At 39.6% G+C, this 27981-nt stretch overlaps 1 protein-coding gene across 2 annotated transcripts in view; it reads left to right on the top strand.

Annotated features, from left to right (window-relative positions):
• Positions 1–27981, top strand: part of KAT7 (lysine acetyltransferase 7) — a 609598-nt gene that overhangs the window by 36983 nt on the left and 544634 nt on the right. For both annotated transcript variants that reach the window (XM_044055078.1, XM_044055079.1), the window contains exon 2: positions 14162–14321. In XM_044055078.1, the coding sequence (XP_043911013.1) occupies positions 14162–14321 (160 nt within the window). The remainder of the gene's footprint in view (positions 1–14161; positions 14322–27981) is intronic.

Here is a 27981-nt window from a genome sequence, read left to right as displayed (position 1 = left end):
ATCACTTTGGATATCCACATTCCGGACCCACCCCCGGACAAGGAAGCCACCATGAAAAACTTTTCAAAAGCAAACTTCGCGTTACTTAAGACCGAGGTGGAAAGTTTCAAAGCCCCCATGCTAAAGGATAACGCTGTCCAAGCTGCAAAATCCTTTACTAATTTATTCTACGGGCACCTACAAGAATGCATGGATCATGCTATCCCAAGCAAAACCAAGACTCACTCCTCCAAGAAAAGGAAACCAGTCTGGTAGACCCCTGCCATAAACAAGCTATACAATAGAAGGAGGAAACTAGTACAGAAAAGAGAGAAATCCCAAGAAGGGAAGACATCGGTATCAGCAAGAAACTACGATCCCTCATAAAATCATCCAAGGTGAGGTTTGAAAGAAAAATTGCCAAGGACTCCAAAGATAACCACTAGGCATTCTTTAGCTATGTCAAGAATCTAAGTGGCAGTGCTCAGATCTGCTCGGAGTTAGTGCAGAATGGCACAAAATACACTGAATCAACTGATATCGCCAACATCCTGGCAGACAGGTTCAGTGCAAACTTCACCCCCCTCTCACCCCCAAAAGGGCCCATAACCATACCAGAAGAATGTAGAGCCCCTGAAATCACAGACACTCAGGTTAAAACAGCCTTCTCCAAAGCCAAAAACACAGCATCAATGGGACAGGATGGTGTCCTAGGCTGCGTACTACATGAGCTCAAAGACGAACTAACCCCTCACCTAAACACACTGTTCAAACTCAGCAACTCCACAGGCTATGTACCCATAGAGTGGTGCACAGCAAAGGTTATTCCGCTCCACAAAGGTGGAGCCACAACAGGCCCCGGGAACTATCGCCCTATAAGCCTGACTAGCTTGGTTTGCAAGGCTATGGAGCGCATCATCATGGAACTCATTAGAGACATTGGGAACCTCCAAACACTGGACCCTACCCAGTTCGGCTTTGTTAAGGGCAGATCATGCCTCCTAAACCTGGTGGACTTCTTTGAGACAGTTACCAAGGCTATAGACGAGGGAAAGGTAGTACACACAGCCTACCTAGACCTCGCAAAGGCCTTTGACACCATTCTGGTATTATAAACAAGCTCACCAGCCTGAACATAAACCCCTATGTCACAAGATGGGTTGCCAACTGGCTCACGGACAAAACCCATATGGTGAGAGTTGCGGGAGCTAGGTCCGACTCTAAACCGGTTAGAAATGGCATTCCCCAGGGCTCAGTCCTAGGACCCCTCCTGTTCAGCATATACTTCTCAGAGGTACAGGCAAGCACAGGAGGACTATGGCTGACCAAGTTCATAGACTGCAGACTAGAGGCTATAATTGACTTTCCAGCTGACACAGACATCTTCCAAAAGGGTCTCCCTGAGACACATACCTGGTGTCAAAATCATGGCCTCAAGCTAAATGCTAAAAAGTGCATAGTCATCCCCTTTGTACCCACAAACTACCACATAGGTGCTAGTCCCCTAAATACAGAAGACGTAATAAGGGATCTTGGGACCCAAGTAGATATTCTCTCCTTTGATAATCACATTGCCACAGTGGTCAGAAAATCCTTCTATGTGGCCCACCTAATCACAAAAGGGTTCAAGCCAGATCAAAAGAGTTCATTGTGCCCCTTTATTCATCACTCATCAGACCCATCATAGAGTACAATGCCCCATTTGGGATGTACCTTACAAGACACCTGCAACAGCTGGAAAGACCACAGAAGTACCTCACCAAGAGGATCACTGGCCTCAAACAGATGCCCTATGCAGCTTGACTGAAGAAACTCCAGCTGTACTCGGTTGCATACCGCCTACTCAGAGGTGATCTCTGTCTGACATACAAGGCCATGTCCAACCCAGAATTGATGGACATGCTCCACCTAAAGAAAACCATACCCCCCTCGAACCACACACTCTAGGGATCTAAACCTCACCACAACAATAAATAGGATGTGCTGGAGGGATAGATTCCTGTTCCAGAGACTTCCCATGCTTTGGAACAAGATTCCAATCTACATTAGGCAGAGCTCCTCGCTAAAGATCTTTAAGAGAAACCTTGATGAGTGGATGGGAAACAGAAAGTTTACCCCAGGGATCACTTCAGTGTCTGTGCTGGACAGAGGCACAGGGAACTAATCTAAGGGGGCAGCGAAAGCCAACATATTTTGGCTAGGCTTATAAATGCCTTCAGGCAGATAGCCTAGTACTTACCTATGAACCTAGGTATGAATTGACCCAACATGGGAAAGGAGTTAAAATCAAAAGGGATAGATGCAAGTAGATGCATATAGGATGACTACAAGTAGGTACATAGAAAATAAGTAAGATGGGGCTGGAATTTATTGGAGAAAATTCATGAAACAGTCAAAATTATCGAGAGCAAATAAAAGATAATGAGAGGGATGACGCTAAGCAGAAGTTTGGACTGAGTTGGGGACTGCTTTCCTTACCAGGGATTGATAACAGGAGTATAGGCAGAGGGATAGAGGAGTGTTAAGCAAAAGACCAGCTCTGGTTGCATTTTTAGTTGAGTGTGAAACAGAAACTGTTGTTTTTAAAAAGGGATAATTTGGTGAAACTGTCTTTTCGGCTTTTCCCCGTTAGGGGTCGCCACAGCAGAACTCTGGTCCGCTAATGATTGGCAGTGAATTTTTACGGTGTTGAGTTGCCAGTCTGCCGCCCAACCTTCAAAGAAGGCACACCCACACATGCTCGCATCTACCTGCATGTCTTTAAATTCTCTCGACCGTGGGGAGGACATGCAGACTCAGCACAGAAGGCGCTCCAACCAAGAATTGAACCGGAGAACCTCTTGCTGTGTGGCGACAACGCTAACTGCTGCATTTAGTAGGGCATATAAATTATTGCATAACTATGAGTCAATCTGGGAGGTTAGAAAAATTTGGTAAGAAAGAATGGAAAGGCAGTTTATAGAGGAACGGCTTGGAGGACATATGTTTGTCTGTCAAGTATACAGTAAAGTCCAGAAAGTTTAGAATTGTTACATAGGTGTTTTTATACCCCAAGTAGACTTCAGAGAATATTTCCTTGGGTTGATAGCAAATGCTGCAGATGTTCCAATTACCCATTTCCTATCACATGTCTTTTAGGAATGTAACAAGTTGGCAGACTTTTTAAAAATTCCATACAGAGTACTTTGTCAGAAATGGGGGAGCAAATTATTGAAAATTATTTTTTGAGCTGGAATATGGAAACTGATTTTCATAGATATAGTGAGGCCTTACTACATTTAATGCTATTGGCTGCAAAAAAAAATGCAAATCTAAATCTAAACCCTCAATAACCAAAGAATTGAATGTTGTAAAGGAGATAAAATAATAGAAGATGCAATCTTTAGAAAAGGGAAGGAGCAAGTTATGTTTAAATAAAAGAAATTGTGGGAACATTACATGTAAAGTAATGCACGGGAGGAGGAGTGAAATTTCAAGAAAGGCAGGACTTGATCAATTTTTGTAACATCAGAGTGAATTGTAATTGTATATGTGTAATGCATGAAAATTGAAAATATCTGTAAAGGTTTGTGTGCTTTTGTAGTGATGTATGTGTACCATGTTGTTACTCAATATCTGAATTTAATAAAAAAATAAAAAATAAAAGGAAGCCCGCACGCACAAGGTCCTGCCAGTATCAGACAGTTTTATTGTACTGTCTCTCAAGAGAATAACCTTGCCATCCCCTCTGTCTCAGTCCTGACTACAGTTAGACATTCTCCAGGGAAGGGTTCTTCAAGTTCACCCCAGCTTGGAGAGCTGTCCCAAAAAGACATGAAGTCTGGGATCATGATGAGACCTTAATTTTGATGCTGTCAAATCCTGGCCCATAAATAACTCCACTTAGAGAATACATTATCTTTGCAGAGCTGCTGAGACCAGCCCAGAATCTACTTCCCGAAAAGGTTCCATACACCTTCTGGCTTTCTGAATGAAGCCAAGGGTTATACACATGTTCCATTTCCTTTCCTGATAGGAATAGGAGACTTCCCTTCCCATCCGGTCTTGGACTTGTGTGACTTAAGTAAACTATGCTGTATATCATGTTTGGATGGTGATTGCCCAAAGGGGGGGGGGGGCTTATAACTTTGTTAATATTGGGGACCTGGATGGTGTAACCAGACATGGACACCTTCACTACATCACTGTCAGTTTGCTTAGAGCTTGAGTAGTTCCTTCAGTTTGCACTGGGATGTCATCACTTTCTGTACATATTACTGTCACGTGGACTGTCCTCTGCTCCTGCATTTTCCATCAGTGTGGAAAGTGATGTAGCAGAGGCCTTGCATAAGGACCTCTTTGTGTTCTGAAGTCTGTAGCTCCTGATGGTTCCACTGAGGGACTGCCTAGAAGAGTTGATATATTGGGTAGGCACATCACTGTAGCTGCCCTGTGGGGTTCTTCATAGATTCATAGGATGATACTAGGCTGTTGGCCCTGAGGCCCTTATAAGCCTAGGCAAGAATGTTGCCCATGTTCCCACAAAGTCAGCACCTGTTTCCCCTGTTCAGCAGGGACACCGGTGGGATCCCAGGGGTGTATTTTCTATTTCCCTTCCAGCTGTCCAGGTTCCTCTTAAAGAGGGCTAGTAAGGTACTCTGCTTGACATGGAGAAGGAAGTCTATTCCACAGATGGGGTAGTCTTTGGGAGATGCATCTGTCCTGCCAACAAGTTCTATTAATGTCACAGATCAGGTTGAAGCCTTGCATGTGAGTTGCGTGAGTGGAGTTTGACTTAAGGATATGCAGCAACTCCATCAAGGCTGGGTCTGAAATGGCCTTGTATGCCAAACACAGGTCACCTCTGAGCAGTGTGTACGAGACTGAATAGAGTGACAGGGCTTTTAGCCTATCTGTATAGGATAGGTATTTGAGACACTAGATTTTCCTGATCAGGAACCTCTGTGGTCTCTCCAGCTGCTGCATGTGCTTGGCAAGGTACATGCCGAAGGGGGCATTGTACTCTATTATGAGTCTGATAAGGGAGGAGTACAGGGATGCTATGACCTCCTTGTTCCTGGATGAAATACCCTTACTTATGACGTGAGCCATATAGAAAGCCATTCTTACAATGGAGGCAACATGGTGGTCAAAAGTCAGGTTGCAATCAACTGGAGTTCCCAAGTCCCTCACGACTGATTGCATGCTTAGTATGTTATTATTAATGTGATAATTAGTGGAGACGCCATTTTCCACAACATGCATTAGAAATTTTTTTTTTTCTGAAAGTGAACCAGGGGACTTTTCATCATATCAGATTTGGATACTGCATTATTGTTCCTTCTCCAGGGAGGAACCAGGAGGAATTGCAGTCCTGGTGTGAATGCAGTAGAAGGTTTTAGGTTTCATACGTCATGCACCTTTTGACTATATAGTACCCTTAATCTTCCTTGTGACATTTATTGCTGGCATGTAGATGTATGTGTTGTAGTATACAATGAAGTGTAATGGTTGCAGATTCAGCAGATAGTCCCATTACTTCTTCTGGTGTTCGAGCTCCATTCCCAGGCTTTGAAGTTGTGGATAGCTCTCACCGTTTTCATCATGGGCTTTCTGTAGTAGACCTCATTGTAGGTTCTGATGACATATGCTTTTTACTACTGAGGGGGTGCCTACCAGTGCTTCCTCATGGTCCAGGTGAGCCCCCTGGGGGAACACACACAACTCAAATGAAAACATGGGTAACTTGCCCTAAAGGCTTTGGAAGGGGTGCTGAGACCCTAGCCATCCAGATCTTCTCCAGCAAGAAGTCTGTGATATGGTGTATAAAGAAAAATTATGGTGCTCGCTCATACCTCCTTTTTGCATAAGGGTTGTCCATATCTGGCAGTGGGCCACACATAGACGCATCACTCTCTTGTGGTCATTCATTTGCCAAGAGAATTGAATGTGCTTGTGGGTTCCCAGAGTTACTTGCAGTCTCTTGAACTGGATAATTTGGAAGCCCCTTATGGATAGTTACTTTTGGGATTGGGAAGGCTCAAGAGTCAAACTCTCTTCCAACCAAGACAATGCAGTCCTCCCCTGGTTTTGCTAATTTCAACAGAGAGTGTTTCTCCCCAGGCCTCCACTGAATATTGGCTTTGTTCCAAGTCGGACTTTCCTGATAAACAAATGTTAAATAAATAAGTAAATAAAACAGGGTAAATAAAACAGGGTAAGAGATAACTGATGACTGACTTGTTTTTGTTTTTTTTATAGCAGGGAAGAAATCTGACAGCTTCTCAGCATTCCCTCCTGTTCATGCTTAGTAAGAAAATTCAGAGAAAGTAAGGCTCCTCTTCCTTGCACCATGTTGTTGAGAGGAGCATGGTTTTGAACTGTTATATTCCTTGTACTGCAAAAGTCTCTCTCAGTTTAAATCGGGGAGATTTCACACCTCCCTATTCCTGAGTTGGAGTAACATTTGGTTCCATTTCTGGGCAATACTTCTGGTTTAGATCCTTTACTTCCACAAGTCTCAGGTAAGTGAAACTGCCAAGAGGTCCTCTGTTTAGCAAGACTTCTTTGCTAAATGGAAGAAGTTATTAATACCTGTGGAAAGGTGTTTTTGCATGCCTCACTTAGTGTGCATGATGCCCAGAGTTCCCTCCAGACAGGGCCAGATTAACAATGGATTCGGATTGAAGCTGCAGTTCCAGGCCCACATGTCTAAAACAGGCCCTGCTGTTTCTACTTCTCATTTAGTCTGAAATCCTGTGCTGCTGTCACACTGAATAAGTAGGCCCCTTATAGTTTTCAGCAGTGTGTCCGTGAGGCTCATAATGCCGCACTGCCATCAGACATGGGATGTGGGTTTAAGCTTTCCCATGTTCATGGTGCATGTGTTTTGAACTTCTGCCCATCATGTCATTGTAAAGAGCAGGCCTGTGCCCCATTACTGACTACTCATGCAGTCCCCTAAAGTAGTGGTCTCAGACTCAAATGGCTTGATACTAGATGAATATGTGTCCACTGAGCTGATGATTGGACTGATAACAACCAAGGGGAAAAAAGCAAAAACCTGGCATTACGAGAAAACACCTTCACATGTATGTGCAGGCGCACACACACACACACACACACACACACACACACACACACACACACACACAGACATATACAAAAAGACACATAAGAACTGTGTTAACACATACTGTGCTATGGCTATGAAAAATGACGTGCATGGGTGCCTACTCACTGCTTACCTCTGCAGAATAGCCGTTTTGTGGAGCTCAGATTTATCTATAGCAGACGTGCATAACTAAGCACTTCTGCATTTTGTTTTGAGCTGTATGAAATCTCTCCCTCATCGGTTCTAAAGTCGAGCCAGTGAGCCAGAATATGCTACAGGTAGTCTGAGCCACAAAGGTAAGCCTTTGTCAGTGTGATTAACAATGCAAAGTAATCATTAAAAAATGTGGTACGGATTGGACAAAACGTGGTGGGCTGTGATGAGTGTTAAAAGGCCACATCTTTGTCATGGGCTTGGAGTTTGAGATCCTGCCTTAAGGAGCTCTGCATCACCAGTGTCCTTTTTTTAAAGGGTTTCTATTTTCTTTGAAACTTAAATTTTATGACTGACAAAGCTTGACTACAAATAACGGTTTGAAGTCTCAAGATCCTGTGAGTAGAGGTTAAGGGCCACCAGAAGAAAAAAAAATTCCAACAGAAAAATTAAAAAGAGCCGAACCATCAGGTCTGAATGTGTGATTGACAAGCTTATTTCATCTTTCACAAAAATGTGTGCACGATTCCTACAAAAGGTCATCAGAAATGTCTTAGAAGCAATCCACTTGTCTCACAGGGACAGTGCCCTTTATACTGCAGATAATCAATTTTCTGTGTCAGGTTATACCCAAAGAGAGTATGTGAATTTCAGGAGATGGAGCCATCTTTTTGTCTGCTTTTCTTTAGGGAGGGAAGGTTTTCTGTGATTAAGCTGGATTGCTGACTGCATTGTACTTCACCATAAAGTGGTGAATCTAACATTGGAAAATGATGCTGTCAGAGGCCACTCTGTTAGGGGTGTATTTGTTCTCACCGCTTGCTTCAGGAATGATTCCTTTGTGGACATTAAGGAGGCCATGGCCACTTGGTCATTAGTTCACTCCTTTAACAAGCTTTATTGCTAGCACCATGACATCAAAAGCCTGGCTTCCTTGATATTACAGGATTTGGCCTTCTAAGTTTTGCCTTTAATCTTCCTTCTCTGGCAGTAGCCTTTGAGTTTTTTTTTTTTCCACTACTTGGGATTCTTCCAACAGTCAAACCTATTGCAAAAGATTCCATGAATATGAGGCATAACAAACATGTTCAGAATCCATCTTCATGAACTTTTACAAATTATGCCCCACAACTAGAAAGCACTAGGATATTTCTGGTTCTTTTCGGTGCCTAAGAAAACCAAGGGCTACAGTTCAGGTTTGGAACTCTGTAGTATAAATGCACATTGTTTCAGATGGTCTCAGTACAGTCCATTGTCCTGTGTTTTGAAAGGGGACTGGGTATGCTGTTTTAATGTTCAGGATTCTGACTTCTGACTTCTACATAAAGAATGGCAGGGAGTCAAGGAGGTTTTTGTGCTCTTCTGATTTGCAGTCGATCTCTGCTGGCTTTATACTTTTGCCATTTGGCTTTGTCTGATTTCCATTGAACTCACAAAGTCTCACCTTCCATTTCAAGTGCTTACTTTCAAGTGTTCTGTAGTTGCAAGGGTTGGTTAGACCTTGTTAAACCAAGGACAGGCTTTTGCCCTGCTTGCAACCAGCCTATGTTATAAAATCCTCCCAAAGATTTCTGGCAGAAAAAAATGCATCAAAACCCTAAGTTTGGCGGTATCTAATTTTCATGATTCTTAATTCCAACCTCGGTGTGAGAGATCTGCAGTAGACCATCAAAATACAGTGGTCTCAACATTCAGACTGTCTTTTTAATCCTGTTTAGATCTCCAGGGTATGCTGCTCACATCTGATATGCTGGTTGGATCTGGTGGATTGCTGGATAGGGAACTGTTTCCAGCCCTCAAATTTCTCAGACAGCTGGCAGCATGCATGCAATTGCGCTGGGAAGAGTACTTTAGTGGGAGGGCAGTCCAAGTATGTAGGTACATCAGAAGTCTCTCTTTCCTATCACTGTTCCAGTGCTTCTGTCTGTTCAGTGCTGTCTTCCAAAAGGAGACTCCTTTTCATTCAGTCAGACAGTGTGGCTGCAGTCTGACAAATCAGTACACAAAGGAGAACCCGCTCTTGCTGTTTGTCATGGGGGTATGGCAGTGGCTGGTCAGATCCCAATATTGCCTAATGGCACTACAAATTCCAGGTGTGGTAAATTTGCTGATGAGCAGATTAAGCCACTGTTTCTTTAGGTTCCATGAGTGTTCAGTCATTTAAACAGTAGCCAAGAAAATCTTTCATCTTTTTAGGATTTCCAATTTTCTACTCCATCCCACATCAGGTGACCCATCTTTTTTGTTGGTTCCAACTCCTAAGGGTCAGACAAAGGTTACTGCAACCCACCATTGTCAGAATTTTATATGTTACCCTGAAATTTCCTCTGATGATGAAATTAAGCCAAAAAGCCAGACTACACAAAGCCAAAATAATGATCAACATACCTCTGAAGCTCCGGCTTTCCAGGAAAGTGCTGTCTGATCGGTCTGTCTGTCTCAGCTTACCCAAACCTTCATATACCAAGCCTATCTGCTTAACTACTGAAGTTACACTGATGCCCAATTGCTCTGGTTTCTTAGTGTTGTTTGTCAATACATCTGCCCTTTTCACTGGTTCCATGTCATAGTGGTCAGACGAGTGATGCTGTAATCCACCCTTGACCAAATGGTTCCTTTGGCATTTTTCCTTTGATGACAAGAGACAAGCAGACCCAAGATTACTCAGGCAAAAGTAGTCCATATACTTCTGTGGTTCTGGCTTTCCAAGACAGTGCTGTCTCGCTTTTGTCATGTCTTACACAAACCTTTATGTCCCAAAGCTAATTGTTTGGCTACAGCAGTTCCAGCAGTAGCTAATTACCCAGGTTTCTCACAGTGTCTGTGTCATTACATCTACCCAGTAGTCTTCTACTTAAAAAGCTACCCTGAGAAATGGATGGGCATTTCCATCTGAACAACATACAAGGTCTAGTCCCCTTTTCTGACCCTGTTTCGATTGGTCTTCAGTTAATCTGTCAAAAAGCTAGCTCTGGTTTGACTTGATCTTCTGGTAGTCCATTTGACTGTCATCTCTTGCCTTCCATTTGTGTCAGGAGTTGGCTTCCATTGTCTCTTTGAAGGCCTGCAAAGCTTTTTTCTGCATGACCTTTCAGCTCAAGACTGTGTAAAGTGATGCAGTTCCGAACTATAGCCACATTCTTGTAATCCTCCTTATCTTCTTTTCCTCCAGGAAAAGTTTGTGCTTGGGACCAAACCATCTTTATAATCAGTGTTGCTGCTGAAACTAATTTGAACCAGTACATCATTTTACCCGTCTTTTTCTCAAAGTATTCTAGTTATAGTGAATATATTTTTTACTGAATGGATATCCACAGACAGCTTAGCTTTTATGTAGGCAAAACCAAGGTGGTAAGTGAATGTGGTCAGTTGTTTGAGTTCTTTGTCATATCCAGACTAGGCAAGAAAGGAACCAAGCAAAGTCTTTCCATGTGGTTAACTTACAGTAATATTTTGGCTGCAAAATGCATGGCATGGCTCTGTTTGAATCCTGTAGAGCTTATTCTTTTTAACAGAATCGATTTGGTATTTTCCTTAATGCTGTTGTAGATGATATCTGCAAGCAACAGCTTGGTCTTCACTGAGTATATTTGTGAAGTTGTGTACAGGGGACTTTGTGGACCTGAAGTAAAACCTGGTGTGGCCATCCAAGAGGTGTAGCTATGGACTCTGTTGTTGTAGGTTACCAGTGATGTGTTCCTTATGAAGTATGAGTTGTGCGCACTTAACTGTAGCAGTATATCTGTAAGAAGATCCTTCTGCAGTAATACACTGTTACCTCCTCTCTTCTGCCTTTTTCTTCATCACTTGCCTCAACTTTCTAACTGACTACAGAACTGAATAATTGATGAAAACTGGGTCTTGCTGGCAGCATACACAAGTTATTTTCTGAGCATTTCTAGCCTGGAGCTTGTCATTGAAGTTACTCAAAATAGGCCGCCTTCAGCAAATCTGCTGCTGCTGTTTATGCTTTGGGTAGGTTAGTACCACTAGGCCAGTGACCTCTTTTCAATTTGCTATTGCTAACTATCCATAACCTTTCTATTCTCATTCTTTTGGCTGGTTCACAAAGGGCTGTTCTGTGCTGAGTACTTGTTACCTTCCTGCCATCTACCAGTGTTTCAATGACTTGATAGAGGTCCCTATAAGATGTGTTTTTACATGTGTATATATTTACATTTCCTCAATTTGTTATTTTGTTTTCTGGCTTGTAGATGACTGTTACTGTATGAGAGTTGAACAGGGAGGCACAGTTGCTTGGCACTCCCTTATAACCCAAAACTTAAAACTGTGTTATGCTGTAACAGGAAAACCATGCTTCCCCAAGCACTGGAGTAGAAGTTTAAAACAAAAATAGAGATGAGATCCTTAAAGGGAAAATCCCCAACAGTCAACTCACTGCAGAAACCCCCCTCCTAAATTAGTTGGTGCATTGTGTGCTTACCTGATTTATTTTGCTTAAGTTTTGGCTTTTATTGGGTATGTAACATTGCATTCTGAAAAGGAGAACATTAAAAGCAGTTAATAGGTAGTTACTTGGCTTCAGACTAGGAGACCATTGAGGAGCCTGCCTATCCCAAATTCCCAGTTCTGCCAAAGCAGTGACTGGTTTAGTGAATTGCTGAAGGTCACACAATAGGCATATAAAAGTGGAAAGTTTCAAACCCTATACCTTTGACACACAGGAAGCAGCTCATTAAGAAGTTAGACCTTAAATTCTTTGAGCTAACTGCGAGAATTCCCTTCAGCATTTTGCAGTTGGTCCTGTTTTTCTGAGAGATTCAACTTATTGTGCAATTAAACTTTGTCAGTTCCTGTAAATAATTGCTATTGCCTTTTCCCATGTCTCTCTCTACCTTTTTTTAAACTCCCATTTTCATTTTAGTCCACTCACTCCATGTCCATTCTGAAGAAATGGCCATTTTCTCTAATGGCTTTCCAGTCATTTCCACCTCCCACTTCTTAAACTCTCCTTTAACGGATAAGTAGGAAAGCACCATTGTCTCAACCTTTTGGGTACTTTCAGGAAGGCTCTGTACTCTCCCATTACTATTTCCTCACTTCAATGATCCCAGCTACAGACCTCTCAAATGTTAATGTATTTCTGTACATTAAAAACATTTGACTTTTCTGAATCTCCTAAAGACATTGGGCCATATTCAGTAAAGCCTACACTAAGTGTACCTGTTCTGAGTGAACAGATAACACAGACATAACTCGCACCTTCTTCATCCTAATTTTAGTTGTCCAACTGATATTCTCGCAGCTTTAAATACTGACAGGGATTCATAAAGGTTACCACAAAGTGCAAACTACATGTGCACTTAATGTAATCTTTGAGTGACTAGAAATCACAAAAAATGTGATAAATTTTTATTGAATACATGTAGTGTACACTTAGCATAGGCTTTATTAAATCTGGCCCATTATCCTCCCACAAGAAAAACTCTAGAAAAGTTTCTCAAAATTTTGTCACCAGACACATAATGATAAGCTGCTAATCAGCTTGCTTAAATCCAATGTCGTGAGCTTCAGTATGACAGTATTAATAAAACACTCAACCAGCAAAAACTTTGCTATAAAGTTTCACATCATCTTATTCCCTCCTTACATAAAGGCCAGCAAATTCTTATCCCCCAAATTTTTTTGGGGGGTGTTTTTTTCTCCTCCCTTCTTACAGATTCATAGGTATATACTAGGCTAATGACCCTAGGGGTATTTTAAGCCTAGCCTTGCATCCCAAATGTATCTAACAAGTTTAGGTACCTTAAAATTATTTTTAGGGGTGTGTAAGTAGGGTAAAGCTTGGGTGATCAAGCATGTATAGGCTGCATCTGTCCATTAGAGACATAGGTGCTAGACCTTCCAACATGTCGTATTTGTCGAAAGCAAGGTTTAATTCCCTGTATCAGGTAATTCTGATGCTATTTGTTTTGTGGCTGTACAAAAGATCCATCAGAGTGGGAACTAAGGATGCCAGACATGGATTGCCCCTCGATGGTCGGTAGGAGACATGAATACAGGGATAGAGCTTTGAAACACAATCTGCAGATTTTCTTGCTAACTCACAAACTCCCCACCATTAACTACTTGAGCAGTTAAATTGGCTGGCAGTTAATAAGAGAGCAACTCTTACTGTTCAGCTCACAGATCTGTAAAACATTAAAACTGGGACACTCTCCACCCTTCAGAAAGAGCTTACAACTTAAAACAGAAGATGTTTGACTTCACGATGAGCAAGTAGATGCCCTGACATTCATCAGACCGTACTTTAAAACAGCTGCTGGTGAAACTACACATCACAGGGGCTGGCTTATGAAATGCTCTGTCAATTCCATCTGAGGTGTGTCTGGAATAAAGCTTAGAACAGTAACATTCAGTGAATTAATCCAAATGCCCTTAGTGACACATATATTCTCTAATGCCTGCTGTAAATATGTTTAGATCATTTGCATATTGCAACTGTTTCTTGTGTTTCTGTACTTGCTTAAGTGATCTAATTATCAAACTGTTAACTGTACATATGACTATATCTGTAAATACTGTGTCTATGCCTAATTATTTTGTTCTGTTTGCTATGCATTAATATTCTGTAACAAGTAGAATGTCCTAGCCTCATGTATGTTACCACTGCCCATTGGGGCCAACCTATGGCTAAAAAGAGTTTGGTGACCAGCCCACTTACCTGGTAATCAAAACAAAATAAGTACATTTTCTTTATTACCAGCATCATTATCTTAGTTTTTACTGGTGTGTGACCTGAAATAGTTATTGGATGCGTTTGGAATTGGATCTGTGTCAATCCTTTGAATTAAATGTACATTCCTTTGAAATAAATTTCTGTCCATTGGGTATATGTTCTTTTTCCGGCGGTTTATGACTGCTTTTCGGTTACCTTTTTCTATACAGCTAGTAACAGTTCAGTTTGTCTTGCAGAGAAATGCTGGAAGTAGTTCAGATGTGACTGAAGATTCTGATTCAACTACGGATCATGAACAAGAGCACACAGACACTTCTGAAAGTGATGGGAATGCACGCCAGTCTGCTCGGGTTACAAGGACATCGGCAAGGCTAAGCCAGAGTTCACAGGGTGAAGGCAAGTTATTTATTTATTTATTTTGTGATTGTTGAGAGAGAAAAAGGAAAATGCATTCTTGGAAAATAATTATCTCTTGTCCTTCTTGATTATCAGTTTTTTTAAGTCAGTTCTGCAGTAGGTCATTCAGATGGCCTTAAAGTATTTTTTTTTCAGGGGGAAGAGTACTTTCTCTTGAGGTACGTAGCTGTTTCAGGTTCCTCTTTCATGTGCTATGTACTTGATTGCTCTTTTAGTGTCTTTAAGTGAAGCACACTTCGATTTTACTCTGTGTTGCAAAAAAAAAAAAAAAAATCAAAAAAAGTTTTCTGGATTATGTCAAAAAAGGGGTCTAGGCTGCAGATCTTAATTGCTTTTGCAGTTTAACCTTTAATTTTTGTCATAATCTAGCACAGACTGGTATCTTATTGAATGGATGCTTTTTCTCAGAGTTAAGAGAGTTTTGCTGCAATTATTCACAGAGGTAATCACTAAGGAAAGGTGACCAGCTGCATAAGTATATATGGCAGTGAATAAATTCATTCTGAAAACCACTAAGTGCTAGTGAAGTGTTTTAGTAGCTGAACATGTAGCTCATTGATCCAATAATTTTGTTTATACCTCTGTATATTCCTTTGTGGTACTTAGTTTTACCCTCCCCCTACTTCCTTTTCTTGGTTTGTAGATGTTATGCTCTTTCACTGTTTAGATGGTTCAGAGACGGAGTTTGCACTGTTTAAGTTGTTGTTCTCCTCTATCATCAGTATCATCTTTTATCCTGATGCAATCTGAACACCGTACACTGGTGTTATAAAGCTGCATGTTAGACTGATAACTTGCATTTCCTTCTGGTCATGCAGCTGCTGCTTATGTACTCAGTTCTCACATCAGCTGTCCTATTTCTTTGCATGCTTTCTTTTGGAATATCTGACCTCGGTGCATGTGGATGGCTCTCCTTTTTTGTTGCTGCTGACACATTTCACATTCTGGGTTTCTGTTCTTTAGTGATTCAGGCTACTCCTTTAAGCTGTTAGGCGTCTGTCATCCATTGCAGATTTTGTTATCATCTTCCCTGTTTCAGAAATATGTAAGAACACTTGTTCATCTACCAACTTAACTGAATAAACTTCTTAAAACTTCAGCAAGGAGTCTATTCTTCCCACAGGGAGGGCATCAGAAAGAGTGTGTTAGCTAAGTGATTTTATCTGTGCTAATGCTGTATAGTTAACAAATGTGCTGGGGTTTATACAGAGAGAGATTCTATTTAGTTTATTAAGAAATGTTTTGTAATCTGCTGATATCTTAGAAGGGGTGCTGCAGTTGGCCAGGTTGTTGTATGAGGTGTCGAGAAGTTCAGGGTCATTATTCTGGTCGATTTGGTCCAGAGATGGTTTTTTCAAGTAGAGACAAACACTCCACACCAATGTTACTGCTGTGTACACTTGTGGGCCTGAGTAAGTGGAAAGTAGGGGAGCCAGATAAGGAAGGAGTGCCATCACTGTTTGGAACCAGGATTCAGTGATAACACAAAAATGTCCATGTTTCCAGACTTAAGGTCAGGAGGGAAAACTTTTTCTTATTTAGGATTCTAATTGCATAGGTTGGTAGACTGACAGTGACTAAAAAGGCGATATGGAGTAGAGAAAGTCTTTTTTCTGTAAATGAAAACCTATAAGATAGGCGAAACAAGTGGGACTGTCTTCCATTTCTGCCCAAGCTGATGCATACCGACCCCCCTCAGAACAACAGTGATAACTTGGCTAATTATTAAAGTCTGTTGTCTTTTGCTTATAAGTGATGCTTCATCAATATCCTACCATCACTGAGAATGAAGACTGTTTGTTTTTTCCAGAAAAAACAGAGAGCGCTGCAATGCCCCTCTTCATATTGTCTTAAGTCTTTATCCATGTGAATGTAAATGACATATTCATATTTAGGGTGAAGGGACTTGAAACCTTGGTGATGTGGTGGATTCTAGCACCTAAGAGGTAGCTGTCTTTGCTCAGTCTTGAGTGATAAATTGACATGGCTGATGGTGGAGTCACCTTTTAACAAGTACATTATCACTGCAAGTGGACTATAGTTATAGCCTGAGGAGCTTCACCAGACCAGTGGCACAGGAAGAAAGGTTTTGTGTTTCTCCTACAATGTGTATGTGTGATAGTATGGATAGTGATACCTGGTTTGCTTGAGAGTAATAAAAAGGTTAGCTAGTTCCTCTTCCCTCTTTCTCAACCCCCTCTTCCCCTCCATATACCCATGCTCCTTCACCTTCCCCTGTTACACTCCATATTGCTGCAAAATACTTATCGTCTTTCACTTTCCTTTTACCTTTCTTGTTGGTAGCTATTATAACTTGCTTCTGAATCTGGCATCCACTGTGTTTTGCACCCCAAATATTACAGTGATACTCCCACCTTAACTTGCCACTCTACTCACTGTCACACTCTCTCTCTCTCTTCTGTTCCTCCTTCTAGCACCTTGCTGTGTTACACTTTCTATTTTAGTCCTCTGTTCTCCAGTGTGTTTCACTTTTGCATTTTAGGAACCACTGTCTGTTTCTTCCTTTATTTAATCTCCTTCGATGTTTAGTTAACTGTTGGTGATCAAATTTATTTAATGCCCGATTCTCTTGCAGTATAGTAACCTGTATACTTGTACAATATTGTGACCTAATATACTGAGTTTTGTAACTTGTATATTCATGTCCATGCATATTGGCAATTTGTAACTTATTTACTGATGGCATAATGTAACTGAGAATGGATACATTACCCTGTCAGACATTTTGGGTACTGTTAAAAAATAGAGAAAAAAAACCACACTGAGTCCAAAAGTAAGGTAAGTGCTTTCGTTTACTGAAATTAGCAAACTTCATCAGACAAATCCAGAAACAAACTACAAAACTTAAATAAGCTTACAAATCATGACATCACTTCAGAATTGAAAAAGCCAAGCCTTCATTTAAAGAGCTATAATCTCTACCTAATGCCATAAAAGCATATATATTCTAATTTAAAAGAATTGATATCAGAAATCAACATTTTAGACAAAAAACGCTAAAAACATTAATGTTAAATATATTAAACATATAAATGGATAAAAATAAACATATTAAATGTGGGAAAGTACATATGTTTATATTTTTATATTTTTCATCTGGTTAAAGCCCTCAGTTTAAGAATGCTTCTGATGGAAACAGAATCATTCAAGCCCGGGGGGCCAGAGCATTCAGTTTCAATTGCCAAATCAATTCCTTTTCATCTAACCTCAAGTCAACTGTCCCACCCCTGATATTGTCAACAATTTTTTCAATGACAAGAAATCTGAATTCATGCATGGGACAAGAATTAATATGTCTAGCTAATGCATTATTCAGATTCATTTTTTCAGTTGCATACATATGCTCATAAATTTTATTTTTGAGGGGTCTTTCCGTTCTACCCACATAAATAGCAGGGCAATTCATGCATGCACTCATATAAACAACCCCTCTTGTATTACAATTGAATTTACCCCTAATAAAATATTTTTTGTCATTGATGGCAAAAAAGTTAACAACTTTAATGTATTTACACCAACGGCAGGCCTCGCATTTAAACATACCACAATGTGGTAAATGGTATTTTAAGGTTCCATTTTCAAGAAACATTTTCAGATTCCTACCTCTCCTAAAAACCACACCGGGATAATCACCCACACTATTTTTAATCGCATTGTCATCCAAAAGGAAATACCAATTCTTCGAAATAATTGATCTAAGAGAAAGTCCATCAACAGAAAATGTGGTGATAAAGCTCAATTTAGCTGTATCGACATCAAAAGGGACATAAGAGTGGTTAATTTCGGGTCCTGTATTATTAGAACCTGTAACTAATTCATGAAGTAAGGTAAGCACTTTTGTTTACTGAAATTAGCAAACTTCATCAGACAAATCCAGAAACAAACTACAAAACTTAAATAAGCTTACAAATAATGACATCACTTCAGAATTGAAAAAATCAAGCCTTCATTTAAAGAGCTATAATCTCTACCTAATGCCATAAAAGTATATATATTCTAATTTAAAAGAATTGATATCAGAAATCAACATTTAAGACAAAAAAACACTAAAAACATTAATGTTAAATATACTGAACATATAAATGGATAAAAATAACATATTAAATGTGGGAAAGTACTTATGTTTATATTTTTACGTTGTAAATATGATTTTTTGCATATCTTTTCCAGTATTGACAATGCATTGTCTAAAATTAAGGACAATAAATTAAAGAAGCTTAACAGAGATCAATTAGCTTATGGGAAGGGGCTAGCATATCCCTTACCCCCTTCTAACACTAATTTGAATACTAGTGTAGGACTGAATGGTGGTTTGACTGATACTGGTGGGAATTTTGATAATTCTGATAACAATAAGAGTGTATTGAATAATGTTATGCCTATTGAGATGTCTCCTGTGAGAAGGAGTGAAAGACTTGCTAACAAACACACTAGTAATGGTGGGAATAATAACAGAAACTCTAATACTGATGGTACGGGCAATGGCGGCTGGTGACTTCAAATCAAAGGGGGGCTGCAGGAGACAGCTGAATGGGTGGGGTCAATGGGAAGGGGTGTGACCAACTAGAAAGGGGAGGAGCTATGCTCAAAACCACAAAAAAACTAACTAAATACACTGCCGTGGGTGCCAAACCGTCATTATGAGAGTCCAATCAAGACAAAATGAAGTCTAGAAGAATAAAAATATTTCAATGCATTGGCTGCATGACAGCTTACTTAATATCTAGATGGAAACAAAAAGGTTGTGAGGCATGAAAAATAAATTACTTTTTTAAATACATTAATGGAATGCCAGTCATAATCAAGTATAAGAAAAACAAGCAGCACTCAACTCAAACCACTTCTTGCACTGCAGTTCTAATTATAATTTATATTCAGCTTTATTAAAGTACCAAGTAACATGCTGAAAGTAGAAATCTCTGATACCCCCACTTGTAAAAATGTTCCTTATCCAAAAAAAAGACCTGCTGCCTGACAACCATCTACTTGTTTCATGGGGAAAACATGATCAAAGTAAAAAATGAAAAGCAAACAAGAAATAAGCTCAAGATACATTGCTTAAAAGGATTACTGTACAGGTTATGGACCACACGATTGGCATTCTGTTTAGTTTACGGGTAAAGCCTGCAGAGATGACTGGAAGTCTCCAAGTGTAATGAGCTTCTTAAAATAATGTAATCCTGTCCTTTATTACAAATACTGTCATATGCATTTCAATACCCAAGGCTTATACATTAGTTAAGTATTCTCTACATGGCAACAGCAGAAAGGCTTTCAATGTTGGCAATTCTTTAACAGTATGCTTATTAAAGCTTACTTGCATCTTACAATCTCAGCTAGGCTTACCTGATGGTCATTAAAGCATTGCTACTTAAACACAGAGCAACAGGCACTTTGAGTAATAAGCATAAATCAACAGTACAAAAAATATGACAGAAACCAGACCATTCTGCAAAAATCAAGGACAGATGAAAAGCCACTCTAGTACTTGTGTCTACCTTGGATGGGGGGATACCCTGCACATTTACACTGCATAACTACTCCTTGCCTTGCTTCGACACAGCCAGAGTCACTACATGGGGGAGTGGGGTGCAACAAGTATGTCACAATTTGAAATGTCTCTGGCTGACTGTGATGACCCCGACACATTTGTCATACCTCTCAACCTCAGAGCAAGAAATCTGGACAAAGCCATACAAAGAAGTGGGACAAAGGCCCAAAAACAAGGACAATTTTTAAAAATATTGCTGTTATAAACTTAGAAAGATAATAGTATGAATTTTCTGAATGGTATGAAATCTGAAACTCAAATGTCTGTCATTATTTTCTAACTTCAGGCTTTAATGATTTGTCACTAATTTGCCAAAAAAACACAATTTTATGAAAAATGGACCAAAAATGTGATGTAAAAATATAAAATAGCCACACAATACAGCTGGGAACCTGTCAAAGAAGGAACACTTTAATATTAGTACTACTAACTTGAGCAGCTGACAAAATAAAATAATCTACATGCATTTCTGAAATAAAAGTAATCTATAACTATGATTACAGTTATTTCTTAATTGTAAACCCTCCATGTTTTCTTCCAAAATTGCTATTTTGCGGAGGGATTATTAGGGGAAGAGCAACATTTTGAGCCAAAATCAGGGACAGTTGAGAGGTTTGGCTATGCCTAATTCTATAAAGCAATTTATTTGCTTGTACCTCTCAACCTGTTAATGCAATAAGTCTGGACAAGGCTAAATATATTGGGGGAACATATAAACAGTACTAAAAATTGCTCTTGTATAAACTGAGACAGTTGATAGAACAACAAGTCTTACTTTAGCATGCATTGGTTATGAAGTCTGAAACTCAGTGTGTCATTATTTAGTGACTTAATTCCTAAATGATTTGCCACAAATTTTATGAGGAACAAACCAAAAATAAGAAGCAAAAATCTATTCATTCTTTGAAAATCTGGACAGCTGGGAGGTATAGTTCAGCTGGGGCTGTCTAAGTTTGCCGCCCTTCCCCCTCACAAAATCATGGTCGAATGGAGCCTCCTCCTGCAGCCATTCCAATGATCCATTACTTGGCTATTTCACTCCATTTACCATAAACACTAATGTGCATACTGATTTACTTCTATGATGATTTGGACTTCATTTGAAAGTTTTATTTTGCATTTTACAGCACAAACACTATGACATCTGCTAAACAAACTCAGCATTAAAACTTCTCTGCCCTTGAAACTCACATTCATTGAAACAGCATTGAAACCCACATTCAAAGAAAATACATTTTACCAGTGGCAGATCAAGATTAATTCTGGGCTGTTTTCAAATCATAGGCCCCTTGCATATGAAACATACGTGTGCTCTTTGATACACCTTCCTGTTGTTTTGAATATTTTTCCAGTAAACAATGAAGCAAAATGCATGCACCAATAATGACAACACTGCCCAATTCAGAACATTTCCTTCATAAAAGTCTACTCAAACTTCTACAGTCCACCATTATCAGTAAATATGCACAATTCTACAGTCCACCATTATCAGTAAATATGCACAATCTCTGAAGTAAAAAAGTCATTTAAATAATTCCACATTAAATAAATCTGTAACTAATGAAGAGGTTGCTGCTAGCAAAAACCTTTATATTTCATGGTTTCATCGAAAAATAAAGTGTCTGATGCCCCTGAGGAATAAATTGCCTATATTACATTAAAAATGATAAGCTAGTAATATTGCAATAGGAGATGGATGGCAAACCGATAACAGGCTCATAGTTAGTATCTTAACTTTTTCAGTACAGCAGCATTCACCCGGTGTGGGAGTAGAACCAACAACCTTCTGCATCAAAAGCAAGTACACAACCTGTTGTGCTGTTAACATTGCAAGCTGACTTTCTATAAGCAGCACTACACTTCTCTTCCCCTGCAGCTCTCAGCTCCTTGTAAAATCTACTCAATACTCAACTGCATCTCAAGCTTTGCAGCACAAGAAATCAGGAAAAAGCCAAATTTATTGGGGGGGGGGCTCAAAAGGCCAAACACCAGGGACACATTAAACATTGCTTGTATAATCTTGGAAAGTTGTAGAAAATACCATATATTTTACTGCCGAGGTCCCTGTGTAAAAGAGTCAGAGCAACATACCACTATGCCAAATCACCTGCTTTGTGAAAGAAAAATGCTGTGTTACCACCATACATTTTACTGCCAAGGTCCCTGTGCAAAACAGTCAGAGCAACATACCACTACACCATATCAGCTGCTTTGTGAAAGAGAGGAAGACTGAAACTTAAATGGCTATCGTTTAATGAATTCAGTTCTCACCATAGCTGCCAACCTCTTAGCACAAAACACCTGGACAAACCCAGTAATGAGGGACTACAGCCCTCAGACATATTCAGTGAATTCAGTTCTAGCCATAGTTGTCAACCTTAGCACAAAAAAACTGGACAAAGCCAATAATGGGGTAATACAGTCCCAAAAATAAGGACAAATTTCAAATATTCATCTTATAAACTTAGAAAATTGCTAGAATAAAAGGTTGTGTTACTATGTATTTTCTGAAGAATATGAAGTCTGAAATTCAAATTCCTGTCAATTTTATTTAACATTTGTTAATCAGGACAATCTGACTTGGAACAAAAAAACAATTTTCAGCAGAGGCCCAGGAAGAAATAATGCAGACTGGGAGTCTTATTGGGTATCTGGAGAAAAAGGGAGAAACCAGACCCAGACTGACTGTGATCTCTGTGTGCTCTTAAGGGAAATTGCACTTTCCTGTGTGTGTGTACTTGTCATCCTCCCAGTGTGTACATTCCCCACTGTTGTCAGTAATGAGGATTGAGGCTCCTTGATTACTGGGCCCGTGCAGGGGCATCACAACTCTAAAAATACAGCCAATAATCTGATCCAATGTTACAGTTCCCTGCAACGTGTATAGTAGTGCAAAAGCAATTAACTTTGTAATGCTCAGTCAGAACAAATATCCCTGGAGAGTAGCAGCAGGGTTCGAATGTTGTCACACAACACGCGTTCTTTAACAGTACGTTATTGTTAAGAAGTGCAGTCATTGCTATTGTGTGCAGAGATTCATTGCTTTGGTTTTGACTATTGGTGTCTAAGAGCTGTAAAAACAGACAAATTAAAGAACTGTATTTTATTTATTCTTTTGTTGACTGAGTTAGTCCCAGGAGACTCAAAATTGCATTTATACTACAAGGGGAAATTTGGCAAGAGCATAAGGAATCTTCCCTACTCTTTTTGAGGGGTGTTGTGGGACTTTTATATCCACCTACACTATCAGTAACTTAAGCAGATCAGGCTTCAGTTTAAAATCTCACCTGAAGGGCAGCATTGTACTACAGTGTCAGCAATCAATCTACCCGGTATGGGAATAGAACTCACAGCCTTGTTGAGCGAACAACCTGCCTTCACTATTTCATCACCTAAGCCTCTTCTGGGATAGTAGTTGGTTGAATCTCTATCATAAGTGCTAACCACTTTGGATCTTTTGGAATTCCTGCCAGGCCCCATTGCTCTGCACACAAAACACCATAGCAATGACATATCACCCACCACTATGCTATTTTTTTCTACATCAAATCCATTTTTTTCATTCAAAGTTGTCAGTTTCTCCCTTGGTAGCCTAAATGCTTGAACCCAAAAATCAGCCTCCAAGAGAACTAATTTCTCGGAGAAACCTTCCAGTTTATCTGTTACCAATGGTATACCTAACTCCCACCATAACTGTTGCTATGTTGGAAGGCCCTCTTGTATGTTCCTTCAATTTTCACCTCATTACAGAGTTGACTAGGTGGTACACATCAGTCATACTTCTCAACTATCCAGATTTTTACAGTACATCCAGCATTTTGCATCACGTTTTTGATCTGTTCCTCATAAAATTTGTAGTTTTCTGGTAAATGTTATTTTCACAACTTTCTAAGCTTATAAGAATAGTATTAGTAATAGTAATTCTGGATGTTTGTATACCCATTATTTTGGATTTGTACAAATTTCTTGAACTTAAAGGCTGGGAAGTATGCTTCAACATACTAATGACTGCTCAGTGATTGGTGAGGTTTGCTAAACCCAGTACCTGAGAGGCAAAACTCTTAAGTTGTCACGTACACCTTGATAGTTCTGACCAAATCTCCTTCTCCTCACATGTGTATTAAATATCTTAACACTGTCTTTAAAGAATGGCATCTATTCTATTAGTCTAAAGAGTGCAGAATGCTACCAAACTCTACATGCCTCCTCATCATACACCTTCCAGATGTTACTCAACCCGGAATCCATTAACCAACAACTGTCTCTGCTATTGAATCACCAAAGACTGCTCTGGAATAGTGGTTGGTTAAATATCTGTCATAATGGCTAATCTTTGAAATCCTTCTGTAGGTAAATGTAAACTGTCTGTAATGCAGTTCATTTTACCTAAGAAATATCTTCCAGAAAACACTTGCATTAAATGTCAGGTATTGTAAAACTAAATGGTTAAATAAAATCTGTACTTTTTCAGGTGTAGGTATTGTTCTGTTCAATGCATACACAAACGTTTGGTTATTTGACTGAAATAGCAACACTAGCAACCCATATCATCCTCAGCTCTAAGAAGGCAATGTACTTCAAAGTACCTGAATGATCTCATGTCCTTGGCTTTGGAAAATCAACCACTTCCCTTTTACAGAAGCCTTTATCCTCACTGACCATGTGTATCACTGTATAACCCCATGTTACTACTTTCTATTCAGTCATCTTGCCATAATGAAATGCTGTTAGAGTCCTTCAGAAATTCCTTCTAGACCACTAAGTCTTCCATCTCCAGTCTAGGCATGTGGATTATATGATGCCCTTGCATTTTGTATTCCTGCAGTGTCACACACACAAACACACACACACACAGTACCTAATTCTGTCTCTTTCTTTCACACACACACACACACACACACACACACACACACACACACACACACACACACACACACACACACACACTCCCTTCTTCTGTCTCTTTCTTTCTCTCACACAAACACACACGCACACTCCAGCAACCGAACAAACAATCCAAACACCTACCTGCCGCCTTTGTCCTGAAGCCCGCGCAGTCGCACACTAACAGTCCCGCCCCGCGAGAGCAGCTCAGTCCTCCTCATTGGCTCTGACTGCGACTGAAGCAGTCCGGAGCTTCTCTATTCTGTGCGGTTGTCACCGCACAGATTTCTGGTATCTCACAGCAATGGAATGCTGGGTACCTGTTAATCCATATCCGGACTGCCGATAAAGGCAGTCTGAGTTCAAATTAATTTTTTGTTTTGCAGATTTTTTTTCTGCTTTTCTAGGTGGGGGGGCTGCAGTCCGGCAGTCCGATAGGACGAGCCGCCCCTGGGTTTTCAGGGGGCCAGGAAGACAAACACAGGTGGGCAACAAAACCGGCCACAACAACAACAATATTGGAAGAAGAAAGCACAGACCAGTAGGAGGAGATAGTTTTCACTCCTGGCTCTGTAAGTGGTTTAGGCCCTGCTGGTACCCATTTAAAAACTGTTAGTTTTATTGAACAGTACCAATGATTTTAAAATTTATAATTATTCCACATTTGTACCTGCTCCTTTACTCATTGATGTTCTTGCTAAAGGTTTAACATTTATTCCTTCTTTTAGGGGTGATTTGGCTAGAACACTTATTGACCTTAAGCCTTTTACCAGAAAAGTGAACTTGAATGTTCACTTTGGTACTAATTCAAGCCTCACCAAAGATTTTAGAGTTGCTAGTGTTTTAATCCTGCATTACATCCTTCTATATTACTTTTTGAAAAAAAATTGTGAGAATGATTTCAGGACAGTATTGAATAACAAAGTGTTGTATAAACCAGAGCTGTTCAATCTGTCTCGTTCAGAAAGAGATGCATTGAAAGACTTGAATTTTGCTGGCATACGCGTTATCAAACCTGACAAGGGGGGGGGGCGGGTTGATTTTCATGAATAATGAAGATTATAATAACAGTATGTGTGCACTTTTGGCAAATGATGCTTATGTTAAAGTCTCTTAATGAAATCAATGGAGCATACCAACGTATCAAGGGCTTTATCAATGATTTATTTATTGATGGATGTATTGATGTGGATTTATTTAACTATCTTTTCATCTCTCACCCCCTTACCCCTATGATGTTTGGGTTACCCAAAATCCATAAAAACTTAGATAACCCCCCTTTTCGTCCCATTATTGATGGTAGACAATCCATTACATATGGTTGTGCTAAGTTTGTGGATACTAAACTCAAGGAGGCTTTGAAAAATGAGACCCAGATCTGTAAGGACTCGTGGGCTTTTTTTTAGGGGCGATCAATAATCTTTCTTTTTCTGAGAACCTCAATTTTTTCACAATCAATGTCCTTATATACGGTCATCCCTCAGGACATAGGTTGTGAATGGATTAGGGAATTTTTGTTAGAACAACGTGTTGATGGTTCTTGTATTGATTTAGTGATTTATTTGTTGGAACTTGTACTTAATAACAACTACTTTTTGTTCAATAAAGAATATTACCTGCAGAACACGGTTGTTGCCATGGGTTCTCCTTGTGGGGCCACTTTTGCTAACACTGTAATGGCCTATTGGGAGAAACAATTCCTGTTCAAGGATATTACTTTTCAGGAGAGAACTGCATGGGTACACCCATTATTTGGATGATCCTTTGGAAAGGTGATAAACTTTCAGCTAACTCATTTATTGAACATATCACTAAATTTACTAACGTTTTAGAATTTACTTGGGAATTTCAAACGGATAGTATTTCTTTTCTTGATGTTGAATTGATAAAAGATTTTACTTTGAATAAATATATTTCAAAGATTTTTAGAAAGCCAACTTATTCTAATGCATTCCTTCATTGTTCCAGTTGCCATCCATTCGCCCAAAAGAGGGGTGTTGTGAAGGGCCAGCTTGTTCGGGCTGCAAGGATGGTTTCCTTGGAATCTGATGGATGAGTGCAACCTGTTGAGGGAAATGTTTATTAAACACGGATACCCCAGTAAATTAGTAGATGACCTTATCGGGGAAGTCCATTCCAAAAGATTGAAAGGTTTTTTTAAACCATTGTTGACGTCTAGTGAGGGGTTTGATATTGATGTATTGGTGGATGTCCACCTGAACAACAATGTAGTCCACTTGCCAAATAGGAATCATGAATTAGTTACAGGTTCTAATAATACAGCACCCGAAATTAACCACTCTTATGCCCCTTTTGATGTCGATAAAGCTAAATTGAGCTTTATCACCACATTTTCTGTTGATGCACTTTCTCTTAGATCAATTATTTCGTAGAATTGGTGTTTCCTTTTGGATGACAATGCGATTAAAAATAGTGTGGGTGATTATTCCTGTGTGGTTTTTAGGAGAGGTAGGAATCTGAAAATGTTCCTTGAAAATGGAACCTTAAAATACCATTTACCACATTGTGGTATGTTTAAATGTAAGGCCTGCCGTTGGTGCAAATACATTAAAGTTGTTATGTGAGGCCTGCCGTTGGTGTAAATACATTAAAGTTGTTAACTTTTTTGTCATCGGTGACAAAAAAATATTTTATTAGGGGTAAATTCAATTGTAACACAAGAGGGGTTGTTTATTTGAGTTCATGCATGAATTGCCCTGCTTTTTATGTGGGTAGAACAGAAAGACCCCTCAAAAATAGAATTTATGAGCATATGTATGCAATTGAAAAAATGAATTTGGGGGCATGGCCAAGATGGTGATCTAGTAACAGCACTTTCTCACAGCTCTCTTTCCTCAATAATATTTCAGACAGGAATTTTGAGAAAAAAAAAGAACAATAAGAGGATATGTTTGCTACTAACTACTTTGTAATATCCAGAGACATTATCAGAATAATTTTTATCAACTTTCATTGGAAAATTCCTGTCAAATTAAATACTAGAAAATCAACAGCAGCATCAGCTACTCAGAATGAGCCATCTCAAGAATCCACCTCAGGACCCAACATTCAAAAAAGATTTACATTCACTTATTTTAAATATTCAGGAGTTGACAACTAAAATAGATAAAATGGATAATAAATTGGACTCTTTTTAAAGAAAAATGTTCTCAACAACTTGAA

Source organism: Protopterus annectens, chromosome 13.part0 (assembly GCF_019279795.1).
Source record: "Protopterus annectens isolate FY-2018-M chromosome 13.part0, PAN1.0, whole genome shotgun sequence".
In the NCBI taxonomy this organism is placed as follows: domain Eukaryota; kingdom Metazoa; phylum Chordata; order Ceratodontiformes; family Protopteridae; genus Protopterus; species Protopterus annectens.
This window is presented reverse-complemented; position numbering and strand designations above follow the sequence as displayed.